The 19,600-nt window shown below is 46.1% G+C and overlaps 1 protein-coding gene across 2 annotated transcripts; it reads right to left on the bottom strand.

Moving 5' to 3' along the window:
- Positions 1-255: 255 nt before the first annotated feature.
- MRO (maestro) lies at positions 256-17,908 on the bottom strand (the record flags this gene model as incomplete). Of its 2 annotated transcripts, XM_080822178.1 has the most annotated exons (7): positions 256-2,137; positions 4,514-4,621; positions 5,873-6,028; positions 8,512-8,694; positions 9,761-9,907; positions 11,521-11,623; positions 17,800-17,908. In XM_080822178.1, the coding sequence occupies 6 exons, from the start codon at positions 11,617-11,619 to the stop codon at positions 2,117-2,119; spliced, it is 714 nt and encodes a 237-aa protein (XP_080678304.1). In that variant the 3' UTR covers positions 256-2,116. The 2 variants fall into 2 exon arrangements, with proteins under 2 accessions (XP_080678304.1, XP_080678303.1); XM_080822177.1 differs by lacking the exons at positions 256-2,137; positions 17,800-17,908 and adding an exon at positions 3,548-4,153 and having other exon boundaries at positions 11,521-11,619.
- Between the last annotated feature and the right edge of the window lie 1,692 nt (positions 17,909-19,600).

The raw sequence follows: 19,600 nt of genomic DNA, 5'->3' as shown, positions 1-19,600 counted from the left end.
CAAGGGAAATCATAAGTTGGTGTCCGTTATGAAGAATCTTAAGTGTCAGTCTTGGGAGTCTGCTTAACTCGATAATTTAAAGGGGACTTTGCAATATCAAACTCTCTCTCTTCAGTAAACTGGGATGCACGGAGTTTCTCTAGAACCCAAAGTTTTCCTAAGACGTTTAACACATAAATAAAAACAGGAACAAAAGACTTATTCTCTTATGGTCATACCAAAAGAATGTAAAGTCAGTAACATAAACACACTGATAATCAACCGTAAGTCACTTTATTTGTCATCAGTAGGCTAAAACGACAATGTCACAAAAGGACAAAGGCAAACACATGCTACCGAGAGTGAGCGAAAACCATCCCAGGCTCTCCGAAGCACGCCGCCCTACACACCAATAAGCAGCACGCCACTTACACACCAATACGCAGTCCATTTTTATTTTAAAGAGCATTTTTGCATGTGTTCTATGATTGCAAAAGTAATACGTGCTTATTGCTGAAAACCTGGAAAATGCAGAAAAGCACAAATACATATTTGCCTTATTTCTAGCACTATCTGCTAGCTGTTCACACAGCTATTTCTCTCCTTGTAAAACACACTCGTGCTTTTTATAACTCAACATTACGGACCGGAATTCCACTGGATTCTGTTCACAGTGAGTTCCAGTACTGATTACTTGTTAGATTTTCTACTTCCTTCTTTGTCTTTCTCTCCTTTCTCCTTCCCTTTAAGAAAGGTCCATCATGGGGGCAACGGGAAAGTCGGGACCATGTTCTATGTGGATCTCTACCCTGAGCACATAGCATGGTAGCACCTGAACCTTCCTTTTTCTTTCTTTAATTCACTCAACTGTTGCATATCTAGTGTTTAAAAGTAAAAAAAAAAAAAAGTCAAAGCCTTACCTTTAGATTAGCAAATTAACAGGCATCTTACAGGGAAAGGGTTACTTAAGTACACAAGCATAAAAGTCACCTGCAGATAGGTTATAAGGAGAGAAATGATGGTCCTCATTTGACAAAATGGGCTTCTCCCAAGGGGGAGTAGTTTCAGTTGACCTCCGGACTTTTTCCTCCCCAATCCACATTTATTTACTAAGCACTTACTGAGTACCTTTGAGGTCATGTGACAGACACAAAGCTATACAGGATAGGATCCCTCCTTCAGCAGCTTCACTTGAACCAGGGGAAAAAAGACATGGAGGTAAAAACTTCCAAAGAGATCAAACATGTCAAGCAGCATAAAACTGCTAGAATGTTCTGGGAATTCAGAGATGCGAGCTCTTTCCTGATTGAGGGGATCGGGCGATGATCAGTCTTAGAGTACAGAGAAGATATACACCTGAGATGTGAGTATGCATGGCTGGGGGGAGGGAATTCAAAGCAAAAGGAGCAGACTGAGCCAAGGCAAAGGAGCATAAGAGACCGAGAAGGGTTTAAAGAGAGAGGAGCCAAACTTGGCTAAAGCAAAAAGAGTAACAGAAGAAAAAGCTGGAAAGGAAGAGTGTGAGCCCATGGCTAAGAGCCCAGAGTAGCAAACTACTTTGGACGCTGTTCCCGCTACAATTTGCAACTATTTAGTCATTCAGCAAATGTTTCTGGATCAGCTGCTGCTTGCTGGTTGCTGTGATACACAGGGTGAGATAGAAAAAGGAGAACAAGGCATCCAAAGGTCCAACAAGGTCCAAAAAAGGCATCCTTTGCTCTCACCGCAGAATTCCATCATAATATAACTTTCTAGAAATATAGTTTAAACTCACTTACTAAGAGCAAAACAAAACTGGCCAAATGACAAAATTAGTGATTAGGAACCTCTTTGGGTTACTTATTGCCGAGTGACAAACTATCCCAGAAGTTAGTGATTTTAAACAGCAATCATTTGATTCACTTGCTTACAATTTTGCAATTTGGGATGGGCTTCATGGGGACAGCTGGTGTCAGCTGCGTCGCTTGGACAGCCAGAGTCTGGCTGGAACGGCCAACTCGCGTCACACGTCTGGACCTCAGACTTCACTGTGGATTGGGTTCCTCAGCTCTCCACGTGGCATCCCATGCAGTTAGCTGGACTTCCCTCCAAAATGGTGATCTCAGACATTCTTCTTTGTTCCCGGTAATCTGGCTTCTTACATGGCGGCTGGCTTCACCTGGAGCACAAAAAAGGAAGCTGCCAAGGCTCTTACAGAGTAGCCTGAAATTGGCATACTGGTATTTTCAGCACATTCTCATGGTTAAAGTGGGCCACAAAGCCAGCCCAGATGCCACGGGAAGGGTCTACACAGGGCATGAGTGTGAGGAGACATGACTCATTGGAGGCCATCCAAGTGAACAGTCCACCACAAATCTTAAAGCCAATTCAATAGCATCTTCCACAATTTTATTCAACTAAGCGGCGTTAAGTACATAGATGTCTCTGCTCTAGTGCACATAACCTGCCTGCCCCATTCCACCTCCAGCTTTGTCGAATGCTGGCCAGATGCAATTGTTTCTCAGGCCACTCACTGATTGCTTTGTAGAAAGTGTCAGATTCTACTGGGACCTTGCAACATAGTTTCAAACAGGCCAACATCTGGGAAGGGAGAGGGCTCAGCTCAGAACCATCCCACCTGCTCCAGAGTCTTTGTCATTCCTGAGTCCCTGGGTCATGTACCCCAGCCTCAAAATAGGGAGGAAGAAAATCCATTCATGCCTGGTTCCTGCTTCCCCTTCTGCCATCTGCCACATTCTTGTCTTCCCTAGGAGACACCCCTCACCTGTGTTACACAGTCCCCTCTCTGGAAAGCTAGAGCGGAAGATTAAGTTCCCAGTTTTCAGAACAATATTAAGATCCCTCTGCAGCATTTATGACCCTCTTGTGTTTTCCATTTCCCAAACTGGACACAGTCGTCCCGTATGGCCCGAATGCCAAGTTTGGTGATAATATCAGGATTTCTATAGGAAAAGCTTGGGAGACAAACTGGTTGGAGGGAAAGTAGGAGGGGCTGAGGTTTTTCTTGAAACTTTTTACATGAGCCATGTGATCCCTCCTAGAATTAGAATTGACTGCCAAAAAGATTGACATAATTAGCCAAGAGGTGACAAGTAAAAATATATACTTAGACCACCAATTAAATTAATAGAGATGTGTACTTAGTACATATAAGAGCAAAAGTTAACTGAGTTAAATAGAGAAGCTGAGTGGGTTTTTTTTTTTTTTAATTTGTTTTGTTTTGTCTTTTTTTTTTTTACGTTTCTAGCCATCTGTCAGTTATTCTACATTGAGGCAGAATCATATGATGATATGGGCTCCAGAAGTCAGACTGTCCGGGCTTGAATTCCAGCTCCGTCTCTCACTGGGTCATCTGGGACAAGCTACTTAATTTCCCTGTGCCTTAGATTTTCTCACCAGGAAAATGAGGATAATAATAGTACCTTTCTCATAGGATTGTTGTAAGTATTAAATAATACTTGCAAAGCGCTTAGTGTCCAATAAACATTCTCTATAAATATTACTTAGTATTCCATACATTACTGTTAGCCTGAGGTTTTTCAACACACACTTTCTAGATTTTTTTTTTCCTCTTTATTAATTTGTGTTTGGGATGATCTTAGAGGCAATGACTATTGAAGATTATGAGAAACTAAAGGTAGTCTCCAAACCCCCTTCTTGGGCCTTTCACCAACTTTAAATAGATCCTGCCAATAAAGTCATCCATAACAAATTGCAAAGTATCAATGACAGATTAAAAAAGATCACTTGAGGTAATATTCTCCTAAACCTCAGAAATTAAAAATAAAATAAAAAATACAAGATAGGTGACAGAGACGAACTTAAGAAGCAAAAAGAACAATAACCACCGAATCTACATATGCTTTCAATGTTTTCAACAAAGCAGGTACCTTCTCATCAAATTTGCATGGGGAGGAAATGAGATACATAAAAGCAATGGAGAATTTACTTCAGATAGAATCATACAATTCCATGCAATTGCCATCCATTGTTCTCCCAGCATCCCGTTTTCTATTACAATCCCAAGAGGCAAGCAGAAGCCTCCGAAGAATTAAAAGAGGGGGGACTATCAGCCCCCCAGCAAGGTGCTCACTGGAACAATTTCCCTGCTGCTCTGTGTTTACAGAATCTTATTTGCATAGAAGAACAGCAGGAGCTCTGGATGGTGGCAGCTCTGAAAGAAATCAGCAAAAGCGCTCGTGAGGGACGGGGTCAACACACCTCCTTGACTCTACAACGAGTAGGCAGTTGTCAAAGGCAGAGCGTGAGGACCATCAGTCATCAGACTCTCAGAGGTGGAGATCGTGGCCTGCGTTCATCTAATGGTCTACGCTAGGAGTGCCAATAGATTTTGTGTGTAATCCTCTGGGCGTTTTGTCATTTACATTGCATGATGGGTTTGTTACAAGGGAAACACAATTGGCCTGAGTCCTTTTATGGGGAGTAACCCCCAAGTGTGGCTGTCCAACCTCTGGGTTGACACCAGGAGGGCAGGGACCTCTGGGAGAATTCTCTCCAAACCTCTCTCACTCACCAGCTGCCGGCAGAGTTTACGGTTCCTTTGATCTTCTTCAGTCTGGAAGCCGGTTTCCTTTCTTTCTTTCAGATATGGAGAACAGGCTCGAAATGTGGTTTTGCAAGCCTGAGAAATATAATATTACCATTTTATTTTCAAAAACATTAGAGAGTTCTAGAATCCAACTGAGGAAGAGCACTGCACCAGATCTGTGGTCTGGGGGCTACTGAGGGTATGAAAGTAACTTCCAGAAAGTTTGAAGACGTCAGCCTTAAAGGATTTTGCTTCTAAAATGACCGTATCTCTAAGTTGGGGCTGGTGAGGAGAGCAACACTTTATAGTTTACCACCGGTTATCATCCCATCAAAAGTAGTTCTGGATTCCTAAATTCTCTCTCTCTGTCTCTCTCGTTTGCACTAAATTATTTATTTTTTTAACCTTTTTTTTTTTTAAAGATTTTATTTATTTGATAGACAGTGATCACAAGTAGGCAGAGAGGCAGGCAGAGAGAGAGGAGGAAGCAGGCTCCCCGATGAGCAGAGAGCCCGATGTGGGGTTCGATCCCAGGACCCTGAGACCATGACCCAAGCTGAAGGCAGAGGCTTTAACCCAATGAGCCACCCAGGTGCCCCCTCATGTGCACTAATTTAAAAAAGACAAGTGGTTTGGTGGAACCTTTCACTCTCAGTGGTTTTTGAAAACATACATTGATCCAACCCTGTTAGGACATGTTTTCTCTAAGGATAAAACAGAAGCTCTAGAGAGGACTGAGAAGCCAGGGGTAGGAAACATACACAGTGACAGAAGCTAGCTGGCATGAGCTCATGTCCTCGTCATGTGGACTACTGCTCCACAAATTAGACCCAAATTAGGGCCTCTCTGCCCCCAATGCTCCAGTAACCTGAGTTTATCTACCACTGGCAGACGCTGGATCAGGCCCATGGGGCAGGAGCAGATGGAAAAGAGCACGCTGGCTCAGAGAGAGATGAGTCCCTGGGCGGGGACCTTTCCAAGGATTCATGTGGATACACTTCTTTTTTTTTTTTTTTTTTAAAGGTTTTATTTATTTATTTGACAGACAGAGATGACAATTAGTCAGAGAGGCAGGCAGAGAGAGAGGAAGGGAAGCAGGCTCCCTGCTGAGCAGAGAGCCTGATGTGGGACTCGATCCTAGGACCCTGGGATCATGACCTGAGCCGAAGGCAGAGGCTTTAACCCACTGAGCCACCCAGGCGCCCCACGTGGATACACTTCTGAGTGTCCCTAACGGAACCGGCAGGAAGAGGTCTACCGGCTCAGCGCAACAGGGCACCACCGCAGCCCCTTTTAGGAATGGCCAGGGCTCTAGCACAGCTGGTGGGACTGTCACACACTTACCTTGGCAACCTGGGGATTTCTGTCCTGTAAATGTATCAGGAGGGAATCTTGAGTCTGCTTGACCTGACTGGTGAAAAATGTCTTCCATTTCCGCCCAGCAAAGGCTGCCAATTGGCCAAACAAGACGAAGGCTGAGTATCTCAGGTTGTCATTCTCCTGTGGATCCCCGGTGAACACAACAACAGAACCCAGGTCATGACCAAAAGGCCACTGCATCAGAGGACATAACAGTCATTGTGCTTTGTTGCATGGGTGGGTGTGGATCACGAGATCCAGTCTAAAGCACTTAGTTGGCTGAAGTGGGGGACAGCAAGGAGACGGCCAAGTCTTGACCGACTGTCTTCTCCAGAGGACAAGACAAGCAGACTGGGGGAATCACTGTGCTAATCCAAGCTTCCCAACTCTGTTCTTTATTATTCAAAGTTTTGGAGATAGAATACATTTGTATGGTTCAAAATTCAAAATAATTCATTTTATCAACAAAAGTAAGTCTCCTTCCTACCCCTTTCTGCCTGCCACTCAATTTCCCTCCCATGAATGAACAAAGTTATAAATTTTGTGTGTATCCCTCCAAAAAATTAAGGAGAAAAAGAATAAAATATGTTATCGTATAGTCCTTTCTCACGTTTTTAGGCAAACAGAAGCACACCATCCCACTGTCATGTACTTTGATTTTTCATCAAACCATCTATCTGGGAGCTCTTCCCATGTCACTACCTAAAGGAATTTGGGGTAGCTGCATTTTAATTCATTTGACCCATCTCCTTTTGATTATTCCCAGTGTTTCTACTAGGGCATCTGTCTTCACTTCTCGTCTGAATTTGTTGCTTCTGTGGTAGAAATAACAATTGTTTCTTCCCTGACATCTTGCCAACTTTCCCTGCTTTTAGTTGGCTGATGGGTCTCTAAGTATGTCTCAGTGGGTGCAGTCCTTTCTTGTTCTCCAAGGTGAGAGGTCTGGTCCAAGTATCTCCCTTTCCTGATGAGTAGATCAAGGCTCAGGGCATTTCAGTGATTTGTGGAAGTCGGGTGACAAAGAACCGGGGTAGCACCCAGTCTGCTGACTGTTGGCAAAGGGATTTTATATCAGTGTTTCCTGGTCCCATGAAATCTCCAGGCAAACTAGGAGGAACTGAGCTGGGCTGGGCCTCTTCAGGGGCAAGGAGCACCTAGAACTGGGGGTCACAAACACTCAGCAAGACCAAAGACAACTGACCATTTCATGAACTGAAAAATATTTTTTAGCACATGGGACACTTATACAAATTGCTTTAGTGGTGCACTTTCTTCACTGTTCTACCAGTGTGTGCGTGTGTATGTGTGTGTGCATAATTCAATTCATTGCTACCCTACCACTCTAAGAGGTACAAGACACATAAGATGGGTGCCTGGCCTGCTCGGGACCTGACAATCATCTGACAGGGAACACATGCATGAGAGAGCACAGGGTGAGACGGGCAATCAAGAAGGTTCCACTAGATATACACTGTCAGGAAACAACTCTCCATAAGTATCTCCAGGTTACTCTACACCCAGGGCTTTCTGGTCAAAAATTATAGTTCATCTGGGTATAAAAAAGTGATTGCATGGCAAACAAGCCCTGGAAATTAAGATAAGACCTGGAGACCTACAGAGAGATTTAGACATCTCTCTGGAGATATTTGTTTACATTCAAGGGAGGTAAAGTAGAGACCCTTCTCTCCCCGCTACCCACAGAGATGACTGGTTTGCATTCCAGAGCAAAGGTCTCTTCTGTCTCTCTGAGCGGGAGGAGAGGCAAATGGGCCAAAAGCTCCTATATGAACTCCATGTTTCATAATTTCAAGGTTTCTGTTCCTCTCATGTGGCACAGGTCCATCTGGAGAATTCAGCATGGGGAATTCACGCAACGTGCTTTGTGAGTAAATAAAAGGTCTGTTTCCTGTTCTAAGGTATTATCCCTCTGTTAGAGGGTGTGTGTGTGTGTGTGTGTGTGTGTGTGTGTGACTGCAGCAGGCTAACTGGTCAGTTTGAAAGGAAGGTATCTCAGAATCCCCACAGTTTCAGAGCAAACAATGTATCAGTGCACTTTTTATTTAGCCCGCCTTGTCACGTGGCAGTGAAAAGCCCAGGTCCTGTAGTCAGAAAGCCTGGGTTCATGTCCACTCACTGGTTCTGTGAGTCTTGGGCAAGTCACCTAACCTCTCTGTGCTTTCGTTTCTTCATTTATAAAGTGAAGATAATAATAGTGCCTACCTCATAGGGTTATTGAGAAGTTTCTATGGGATAACCCATGAAAACTGCCTAGAACTGGGCCTGGCACACAGTACTGGCTCACTAAATGCTAACTAGTTATCGTCACATCTTAACAGAGCACTCAATACATGTCAGCACTGTTACCATCACCTTGACCGTCATGTTCATCACCATCTTCATCATCGGTGTGTATATATTCACTTCTCCAGAGCAACAAAAACTCCTCCTTCTTTATATGTCTTCCATAACCACCAGTACAACACTAGTCTCTCAATGATTTCTTAATAAAGAAGTGAATAATACAGACCATGGTCTCTGAGCAACACACCAGCCAGGGCTTATATATATATCTCATCCCACCTCAACTTTAATAATCCAGAATTCTTCCGAATTGTCTCACTTACATCATCTAATAAAGTCCTGGTCTGGAGAGTGATGTCTACGAAGAAAGAGCCCAAACTTTTCCCCTGGATCTTGCCCAAGATGATGGTCAGTGTCTTCAAGCTCTCGTGGATGACTTCAGCACTTACAGGGTCATACAATCCATGCACCAGCAGGTCTAGGACAATTTTCTTATACTTTCTCACCTGTTAACAAGTTTGAAAAGCATGAGTAGTCCAGAAATTGCTCCCTGCGAGTTGAAAAGCAATCCTACTTCTAATCCTCCAATAACCTAGGACTTGGACTGAGAGCGCAGCTTTCTTCAGGTACTATAGCAACAACGCTCATTGAAATACAAATGCTTTCCATTAACCTGACCCAAGAGCCAACTCAGTCTTGGAAGAACAACAAGAAGAGCAGTCTGGAGTTTGGCCTATGAGCAGATGAGGCCGGGAAGGCAGCATCAAGGAGTGCGGAAGACTGGATGATCTAGGCCTCTGGGGCACAGCAGATACTTTTATTGGGGGTGAGATGAAATGATCACTGAAGTTGACAGTTGCTAAAAGCAGAGGCGGGGAAAACATCTTTTACTACACAAGCATAAATTACTCAAAAATAAATTAAATTCACCCAAGAGGGTGATGTCCAGGCGTGTGTTAATCCCGTCTGCCACTCTGTTTCCCAAGGCTGATACTACTGAGGTGTGAAGATCCCCCAAATAACCCCAAAGGAGTCACGCCCTTGTCCAGTCTCCTTCTACTGAATGTAGAAGCAAGCAGTGACTTTGCTTCTAGCCTCTACAATACGACAACAAGGATGGGATCTCATTCCCGCGGTTGCATCACATTACATAAGAGTCCATCCGAGCAGGCATGAGCAGTTCAAGCTCTCCTGCTGGCCTTGAAGAAGAAAGCTCACATGCTGTGAGAGAAGAGCCTCAAGGAGTTGAGGTGGCCGGTCAGCAAGAGAGCAGGGACCTTGGTCCTACACCTAGAAGGAGCCGCATTCTTCCAGAAGCTTGAAAGAGGAGAACAGGCTTCAGAAAGGAACGCAGTCTGACCCACACCTTGGTGGTAGCCTTGTGAGATCCTGGGCAGAGGACCCGGCTATGCTGTACCTAAACTCCTGACCCAAGGGAACAGCAAGAGGATGAATGCTAGGTCTGTGGTGATCTGTCACAGAGCAGCGGATCACTGGTACATGGAGCGCCGTCTCCCAGTCCTGGGGACTCCAGGCCATGAGGGCCAGTTGGGTGCCACCTTCCCCTCCTACCTTGTCAGGAGTCTCACAGGCCATGGTTCCCAGGCCTCTCATTGCCATGTGGCGCTTTTTAGCGTTGGGGTCCTGGGCTCTTTCTGCCAAGATGGAAAACACATTCTTCAGAGACTCCCGCTTCTGGAACCTCAGTGTCCAAGAGACCTGTGTAATAAGTCAAAAATGTATTGATCTGGGGAGTGTTCAGAGTCATACCTATCCCAACTCCAACCCCTCCCTCTAAAGAAAACCCTGTGTGGCCTGCTCAACTCAGCCCTTCTTTCTCCACCTAAAGAGACCTGATCTGGGACGCCTGGGTGGCTCAGTCATTAATCAACTGCCTTCGGCTCGGGTCATGATTCCAGGGTCCTGGGATAGAGCCCTGCATCGGGCTCCCTGCTCAGGGGGAGGCTGCTTCTCCCTCTCTCATTCCCCCTGCTTGTGTTCCCTCTTGCTGTGTCTCTCTGTCAAACAAATAAACAAAATCTTTAAAAAAAAAAAAAAAAAACAAACACCTGATTACTCCTGGAAATACATTAGTTTGATCTACATAATGAAGAATTTTGATGGAAGAGGAACTAGGTAGAGACAAATAATGTAGGGCTGGTGTTGAGGTAGGTTGGGGGAAATATGGGGACAGGTGCTCTAGGATCACTGAGGGTGTGCTAGAGCTCAGAAGAAAGGGGGCTTCAGGGGCGCCTGGGTGGCTCAGTCCATTAAGTGTCTGCCTTGGGCTCAGGTCATGGTCCCCAGGTCTTGGGATCGAGTCCCATATTGAGTTCCCCGCCCACCATTTGTGCTCTCTTTTGCTATCTCTCTCTCTCTAATAAATGAAGAAAATCATTAACAAAAAAAAAGAAAGGGGGCTTTAGAGAGTTGTTGTGAGCTGAGACCAGGGATCCTTCACAGGACGAGAAATGCTGGGCGGCTTCCATCTCAATGAAAAGCATTTTCTCAACCCTTCGTCCTCCTCCAGCTCTTCCCCACTTTCCTGCTCTACCTTGAAAGATGTGTCTATACTTGTTTTCTCCAATTCCTTTCTCCTTTATCTCTTGAACCTTCTGCAATCAGATTGATGCCCTCCACCCCCCACCTCCACCTCCAGGGTTAATTCTCAGTGCTCGTCTTCCTCAACCTCTTGACAGCATTTGGCCCGACTAGCAAAGCACACCTACAAACATTTCAGGGCACCTAAAGGCTGTCCCACCCCAGAATGCACATATCTGAGCAACTAAGATTAGGAACAGATATGCATAAGTAAGGCAAATTGGTAAACACCGTGTGGCTAACACAGGAAGCCACTTCAGGAACTAACTGTCACTGCAGGGCCAGAACTGGGTCCCCTCTGTGGTGAGCCCATGAGACCAGGCAGGCCGCAGTGTTCTGTGCCTCACACAACACAGCAACACACGCTGATGTCAGAACAAAGCCAATCCAGACAAGATCCAGGAAAAAGCCACCACCTCACCATCCTGGGGCACGAGGGGCTGCATACCAGAGCCATAGTCCTATTCGGTATTTGGGTGATTACCAGGTCTCATCATTATTTCTCAGCATGCGTTGTAGCTCTTTCTGTACTTTTATGATTAAGTTTGCAGCAAGCTAAATTCCTCCCCGCTTATCTCGTTACCCTATGAACCTGCAGTCTCTGTTATAAGAAGTGTCATCAAGCTTTTTCCAGAAGCACCTCAGCGGAGCGGCCACAGTCAATGCAGACCAGGCGCTGTTACAGGTGGTTGTTGGGGAGGGACCTTTGTTCATAATATTTTGTGACAGACCTTGGAAAAGAAAGACATCACCGACGTCCTTTTCTTCTTGGGCTGGGTGGTAGGGATGGGCCCGGGCTGGCCCAGGATTCCTTTCTGTGTTTGATCCATGGAACTAGAAGAAAACAGAATCGTCCTATGAACCACAAACACTCTTCCAAGACTTGTCATCAACAAGCAGTGTCATACAAAACACGGTGCCAGGGTAAGAACACAGAGAAGCAACATCCCTGAGGCCTGTCCTTTAGGACCCTGTCCGCTTGGTGAGGCGACGCAGCTGTCCCAGCAGTAGATAAACAGCAGGAGGAAACGCAGCAGGGGCACCCAGACCGTCCGTCCCATGGCTCCCATCCCGTCCCAGAGCCTTCTTATATCAGAATCACCAAGGAAATAAAACAAAGAGTCGGGGCCCCACCCACCCAGATTCTCATGAGTTAAAGTAAAAAGTAGCCTGAAACTCTGTGTTTTTAAAAGTTCCCCAAGAGTGTAAATTGGTACTGCGTTTTAGAGGGGATCTTGATTTCATCTCCTATAATTCTGAAATGTGCATATCTTTCAGCCACTCTTGGACCCCACAGAGACACTGGTACATCATTTACTCAGACACAGACGTATACGATAGGCACTGCCACTTTGTAATGAACAATCTATAATGTCCTTTGATAGTTGTGACTAATTATTTAATATAAATAAGTTAGGCCTATATATTACAACTACACAACTACAGATGACCTCAGTGTTGTCATTGAAAAGAATACTGGCAGGGGGGACCACTAAAAACATACTTGAAAAAAAGAAAAATTTGTATGGATAACATATGTTAATAAACATAATTTTTTGGAAGGAAAAAAAGAATATTGGGCAGACCCATGCTAAAATGATCTGTTGAGTGAAAATCAGTATGCTACTGTTAGTATGAGAAAGGGAAACATATTTGTACCTATATGTTTGCACGTGCATAGAACAGGGAAGAATGCCCAAGCAATTTTAACAAAAATTGCCCGTGGGGTAGAAATCTGAGCAACCATACTTCTTTTTTTATATCTACAGTTTTGTAATTCTACTGCTAGTATATATTGTTTAAAATATGTATTATAAGTAAATACAGCTCACAAAGTATTTCTGATCTACCGTGTAAGTTGAGGTACACTAGTGTAAACTAGTCTGAACTAGGATAATAGAATCCATTGCCAGATCCAAAGTCATGAAGACTTCCTCTATGTTTTCTTCCAAGACTTTTTAGAGTTTAGCTCTTATATTTACATTGTTGATCCATTTTGAGTCCATTTTTGTATGTGGTATGTGGTAGGAGTCTCACTTCATCAGAACCACTGACTTTTGTTTTGGTTTAAAAAAAAAAATTAGTGGGAGAAATAACACGCAAGGAGCTGCAGGGGTTGTCGGTCGCTAGCCACAATAAAGTCCCCTGAGGAACTTTCCATCTCCTGATGTCCTGGCAGTGCCTGGGATGAAGTCTATCACAGAGGTGAGCCCCGCCATCAGTAATCTTAAAGTTCACCCAGTAATTCCAGTGCGCAGTCCCTGAAGTAGGGTGAGTACCAACCATTCACCTCGGTTTGCCCGGCAGTATGGTGACTTATAATAAATATATACTTGGTCTTTGTCCCTGTTTCTGGCACAGAGCTCCTAAACCCGTTAGAATTTCCCGAGTGATTACAGCGATCAGGGCATCTTTGTCATGTTAATGAGGTGACTTTCTGAAAGCCTTTTCTTACTAAAGTGTGATGCTGGTTGCCAGGGGGACGAACCCTGTGACTGGAGGGCTGGAAACTTCAGTGCCCTCCCCTCCTGTTGGCAGGCTGGAGGGGCTGGAGACGGAATTCAACAACCCACGGTCAATGATTGAATCAACTGCGCAGAGGTAAAACGAAGCCTCAACAAAACCCCGAAAGGTTGGGGTTCAGAGAGCTTCCGGGCTGTTGAACACGTGGTGATCCGGGGAGAGTGGCACACTCGGGGTGTAGCAGCTCTATACCCTTTCCCCATACGTCACCCTATGCATCTCCCACCTGCTTTTGCTGAGTAATATCCTTTTATAATAAACCGGTGACTCGGTAAGTAAAATGTATCTCTTGATTTCTGTGAGCCGTTCTGGCAAGTTCCTCAAACCCAAGGAGAGGCCTGAGGGAACGTCCAGTCTAGCTGGTGGGTCATTGGTCACCCGCCGGTGTCAGAAGTGAATTCAATTATAAGACGCCCTATCGGTATCTGCTGAGAATTGGAGACTTGACTGGTGGTATGGGAGAAAAACACACACTGGACCTGGCCCCGGGGGGTTTCCTAGGACGTGGGATTTTGCGTGCCAAGACCAGGGAGGTGTCTGGCACACCTGGACATGTTGGCCACCCTACTTACTCTACTTGAATTGCAAATTTATTTAAACACGGGCGGCTGACAAAACCCAGCCCCGTTAAACAGCGTGGAACATTTGACTCTGTTGGACCTGGAGGTGTGTGGGGATTTGGTTTCTCCACTCTCTTTGTCCTTCCCCCTCTGTGGGTTCTGGTGATGCTCTCTTGGTCAGAAGACACTGGAGAGATCCATGAAAACACCTCTTCCTCTCCACCCCCTAGGCTCTTTTTCTTCTTCATCTCTGGTCAGCAGAGCTCCCCTCACTACCACAACGGGGATCTCAAATAAAAGCCCAGAAAAAAAATCGCCCCCACCAAACAGCAATATTTTCTTTGTTTGAATAAAGGCGTTCCCATAAGTTCTACATTCCATTAAATGCCAGCAGTTCTCACACCTGAACGTGGGCTAGAATCACCTGGAGGACTTGTTCTAAAACAGATTCCCAGCCCTGATCCCCACAGTTTCTGATTCTGTGCGTCTGAAGCAGGCCCCAGGTCCACATCTCTAACAAACTCCTGGGTAATACTGGGCGTGCTGCTGGTCTGGGGACCACACTTAGAAAACCACTGCATTAAGAGAAAGAAACCGCACTATTCCTATGCCAGTCTTCTCCAGAATGAAGGGATTTCAAAATTCACACTGAGGCCAGACAGGCTTGGCTGTTTCTTCTGGGGCTCTTCTCCACACAACCTTCTGTTTCAGTAGAACCCGCCCCTCACGGGATTGAATGCTCCTGATCAGCGATGACAAGCACCTGGCCGTGGGCAGGGGAGCTGAAAATGGTCGAGCTGGGGGCTGCTCACTAAGGAGGCCTCGTTATCAGCTGGTATCTCCGTTCTGATGCATGAAAGTCACACCTGAGGCTTCTCTCCATGGAGAAGGAAAGCAAAGCTGGTTCCCTGTTCATTACGCTGGACTTCTCCTGTCGGATTGGCAGAGCAGGTAAGGGGTTTAGCCATCCAAACCATCTGCTCCAGGCTTCAGACGCCAAGCACCCAGCCCCATCACTTCCTCATAGTCACGTCGAAATTTACGGTGCTGGGAGGCTCTCATGCAGTGCTAAGTCCGTGAGGGCTGAGTGCTGTTCTTGGTAGGTTCGGTATGAAGTTAGGAAAATGTCCAGGGCTTTGCGTCTAGATCACCACCTCTGCTAGCAAGCCCTTCCTACCGCCCTACCTTCTCATTCCAAGATGAAAACTATGATCTAGTTCGGTCGCAAAGCTTGTCAGGGCTTATCTCCATTTCTGGAGCAGGAAAAACAAAGCCGTTTCTCACCGTGTCAGCCTAGCCTCCGACATTAGAATCCCCCGCAGTGCTGGGTATTAACCCCAGGCCTACCCCATCGTAACCGGATCGGAATCTCAGAGCACACAGGACCCGACCCCAGCACTGCCTTTTTTTTTTTCCCCCTGCCTCTACAGCAGAACTTAAATAACTCCAGAATTGACATACCCCACACATCGGGAGAGACCCCAGAAGTCAGAGGAGCAGCTGGGGCCAAGGGGATAGAGAGGAGAGAGTGTCAGGGTCTTTGCAGAGGACACGGTATTGACATCATGTGTTCATGAAGCTCCTTGAATTTCTTTCACCATAAAAATCACATTGAGCTGTACAGGCTACGATTTGTACCCTCTTCTTGGATACTATTCCCTAATAAAAAGTTCCCTTAAAAGCGAAAAGAAACATAAAAGTTAGCTTGGGGTCCCAGGGCCCCTCACCCGGAGTTCATGGCTTGTGAGCTTGCCGCTCCCACAACCCACAGGCCCTCCTTCCTGTCTGCGGTATCCGGTGTCCTCCTCCCTTCTCCTTTCCAACCTGTAAGTCCCTTAGACCCAAAGCAACCAAACAAAAGGACAGTTTCCATCTGTTGTCATGCAGGATCTCGGAGAGGAGGATTTCAAATGCGGCTTATGGAGTCAAAGATTTCTTAAGTGTTCTAACTGGAGCTGCAAAGCCACTCACTCCCACACTTTGCTTTGAGGGATTAGGTTTTTCTGGTGGGTTGCTCGGGTCATCCCAGGTGCCCAGGCTGGTGCGATGGAGTCCGGGTGGCCTCCTGGTCACAATGAAGCCAAAGGCACGGCTCTGCTTATGGTTTCGTTCATCCCTGTGTGCATTCTTCCTCATGTTCTGCTTCCTCCAGGAAGTCCTCCCTGGGTGTGCTAATGCCTTGTGCCCTGGTTTTCACTATTTCTGAGAGCCTGGAGCTTGTCTTCATTACCATGGTGTGATTTTTCCTGGTCTTCCTGAACAAACACGGATTTAGGGTGACCTAGAAAACTGCTTTGTGCTTTAGGCTGACTCCCAAATGCCTCTGTAATTTTAAATCCTTCTGACTCAAAATATTAGGTTTATGGTCAATAATCCTTTTGCTCAGTGAAGCCAAAAGGTATATATAAAGGCCAAAATTATAAAACACTTTGATCATTTCTGTAAAACAAGAGGATGGGAGGGGCAGGGGCAGAGGGAGAGAAAAAAATCTCCAGCAGGCTCCATGCCTAGTGCTGAGCCTGACGCAGGGCTCGATCTCAGGACCCTGAGATCACGACCTGAGCTGAAATCAAGAGTCATGTGCTTAACCGACTGAGCCACCCAGGAGCCCCAAAACTGTTAGATTTCTAAAAACCCTCCCAACACTGACCTTACTAATCATCATAATAATATTAACAGCTACCACATATTGGGCACTGTGTATGCTAGGTACCATATTTAGTGCTTTGTACACACTGCAGGGAAAACCGGTTCGGCTGACCTCTGCGGAGCCAACTTGCCAGGGGAACCTTATTTTCAATGCCCTCGTGACTTGCACCAACCAGTGCGTGTGGCTGATGGTGCCCACTCCTCACTTCTCCTTTTATGCTGACCAACAACCCGTTTCTGACACCTGTACTTATCGTAACTGTGGCATTTAAGCATTCAAGAAATTGATGAAAAATAAATACACAGAGAAAGGAAGTTGTTTCTATGAATGCAAAATGGAATGTTTTGGAAAGATCCAACAACGAGAAGCTGCTCGAGCCTTGCTGTCTACTTAGAAACGGTGTGGACAGTAAGCACTGGGGAGGAGTCTTCACGGAACCATGACCAGGATCCGAATGACCGTGCGGAAACGTTATACAGGTCTCCCCAGGTGCCTTTCAGATCTCATTCTACTGAATAAAACCCAAACCAGAACTCACAGATGATGTATGTGCCTCAAAAGCCACCAGCTCGTGGATCCATATTCAAAGAAAAGACCACGGCTCTACATTAAAGACCAGGAAAGTCTATATTTTAAGGTAAACTATGTGAGGCATGTATTGCCTTCTCTGATTCTCTGCTTTATCGACCCTCTTCCATTAGCTCTCTCCAATCCAGTCCCAGTCTCCCAAATAAGGGGCTTTTCTTGCACTTGATTTAATCTTCGAAGTAATCTTGAGAGGTCAGTTTAATTGCATCCATTTTAGAAAAGAGGGAAATGATGCTTAGATCAAGGCCAACAACTCGGGTCCAATCGCTGGTCAGGACTCAGCAGAGACCATGACCTGTACTTCCGCGGGCAGGGTATCACCGTGCATAAGGCGGTTGTGCGGTCCCCAGACAGCGCCCTGCGTGCTCACTGGGGAAGGACATGCTGTGTCTACATGTTGGCATCAACATCTCGCCTTCAGTGCCCCTCCCGCTTCCTAAAGCTCTTTGATGACTTGATAGAATGACCTATAATCTCCCTATTGGACAGAGGTGGACTGATACAGTTTGTGAACAGAAGAAAGATTGGCTTTATGGCCAACATTGCCCACTTCAGTTTTACAAAGACAATGTCAACTGCCCCTGATGTCAGTGACCCGAGTGACATTCCAAAACCTCTCGGGAAATCCCGAACGACGTTGGCCTCCTCCCGGCGCTGGGCCGGTTGCCGGGAGCCCCGCGGGCCCTTACCTGGCGGCGGTCACGTGGTCAGCTGCTGCAGGTGCGGCTGGAGCCCGGGTCGGATCCGCTGTGGTCGCCAGGTGGGGTGACTAGGTTCAATTTTCCCAGCCCTGAATTCCTAACGTAGAAGAAGGGGAATGAGAAGGTGAAAGAAGATCTTTTCGGGATTTCGGGTCAGCACAGAGTGTTGGAAAGTGAGAATCCCAGGGCGGGAAACAAAGTTTAGATGACCGCATTGCGGTGGGGGAGGGAACCGCGCTCGAATACCGACGAGGTTGTTCTTAGTGGTTGCAAGCGTCACTTGTGTCCTTTACTTTCCCAGACTGTGCTGAGGTGTCGTTCCCCCTTCCCCTTGCTGTCTTTCCCCCCTTATTCTTCCCTCCGTTCGGGTCTCACCCACACTTTGTAAAGAAAGGACTGCAATTCCGAGGCTCTGCCCCTGCACCAAATGAAGGGCTCTGCCCAGAGCAGTTCCCCGGTGACACCGCTAGATGGCAGCATCACTCAATGGACGGGTTCCAGGCTCCGCACACAGCTGCAAAGCCTCCTTCCCTAATCCAGTTCCAGCAGCATTAATCTAGGGATGGGACACTGTGTTCCAGGCGGAGCAGCTTCTCTGTGATTGGTTGGTGCACCCACAGCTACAGCTTTAACGCTGACGCCCCCTTCTGCTCCACAAACACCATCGGTGCTGGAAGGACAGATTTAAATTCTCAACAAAACTGTTGATTCATTGGTAAAACAAAACAAAAAAAACTGGGAATTAATTGTACTTGCAAATTTGGAGACCTCCTCTCCTCCCCTCACTCCTCCCTCCCTGGACTTCCTATAAATCTATTTATCACTAATTATTTATTGTCTGGCCTTGTGTTTGGCAAAGTGGGCAGGCTATATGTCCTGAGAGAAAAGAAGTCACATTTTCAAAGCTCTTGGAGTTCATTGTTATGCTATTAAATGTTTATTGGGTCTTTCTACGTGCCAGACGTTCAGGTAAATATTTCGTAGACTATCTTCTTTGATTCTTACCACAAATCTAAGGTAAGTACTCTTATTATGATCCCCATATTAAGGATGGGGAAACTGAGGCACTGGGAGATGACTTTGCCAAATGCCATGCAGTTAACTGATGTCAGAGTCAGAATTCAACCTTAGGTTAATGTCGGAGCTCAGACTCAGCCACGATGCTGTGTGGTGGGCAACTTTAGGAAACACGATTAGTTCACTGTACACTGTGTGTACAGTGTAAGCAGAGAAGTAGGTCAGAGTGGAAATGTGAAAGAAAGAGTAGAGGGAAAGAAAAGTGATGCTTTTGAGAAAACAAGAAGGATGAGGCTAACATAAAACCCTCTCTGGCCTGGGCCCACCGGGCACCCATGGTGACCTCTGAGAATGCGATTTCAACAGCGAAAGAGAAAGGAAGCCATAGCACTAACCTCTGGGAAGAGGAAACTGAGATGTCTTGCTAGAGGAAGAAGGCAATAAATACACTGGAAGAGATAGCAAGGTCAAACTAAGGCATTCTGGTGTTTGTGTGTGCTTTTTAGAATAGAATGGAGACTGGGCACACTTGAAAGCAGCTGCAAGGGAGACCTGGCTCCTGCAAGTACTGGAAAGTGGAAGAGGAAGAGGCAAAACCAAACCAAAACAAAAAAGCCAAAACAACAATCTCCCCCCCCCAAAAAAAACCAACATTAAAACCCAGGGAGGTCAGTCCAGGACACAGGGGCAAGGGCGAGCTCTGGAGAAAAGGGAGAGAGAGGCCCCCCCCCTTTCATCCAAAACTGGGAGGCAGCCACAGAGATGAGTAAGT

The sequence above is a fragment of the Martes martes genome, assembly GCF_963455335.1.
Source record: "Martes martes genome assembly, chromosome: 13".
In the NCBI taxonomy this organism is placed as follows: domain Eukaryota; kingdom Metazoa; phylum Chordata; class Mammalia; order Carnivora; family Mustelidae; genus Martes; species Martes martes.
This window is presented reverse-complemented; position numbering and strand designations above follow the sequence as displayed.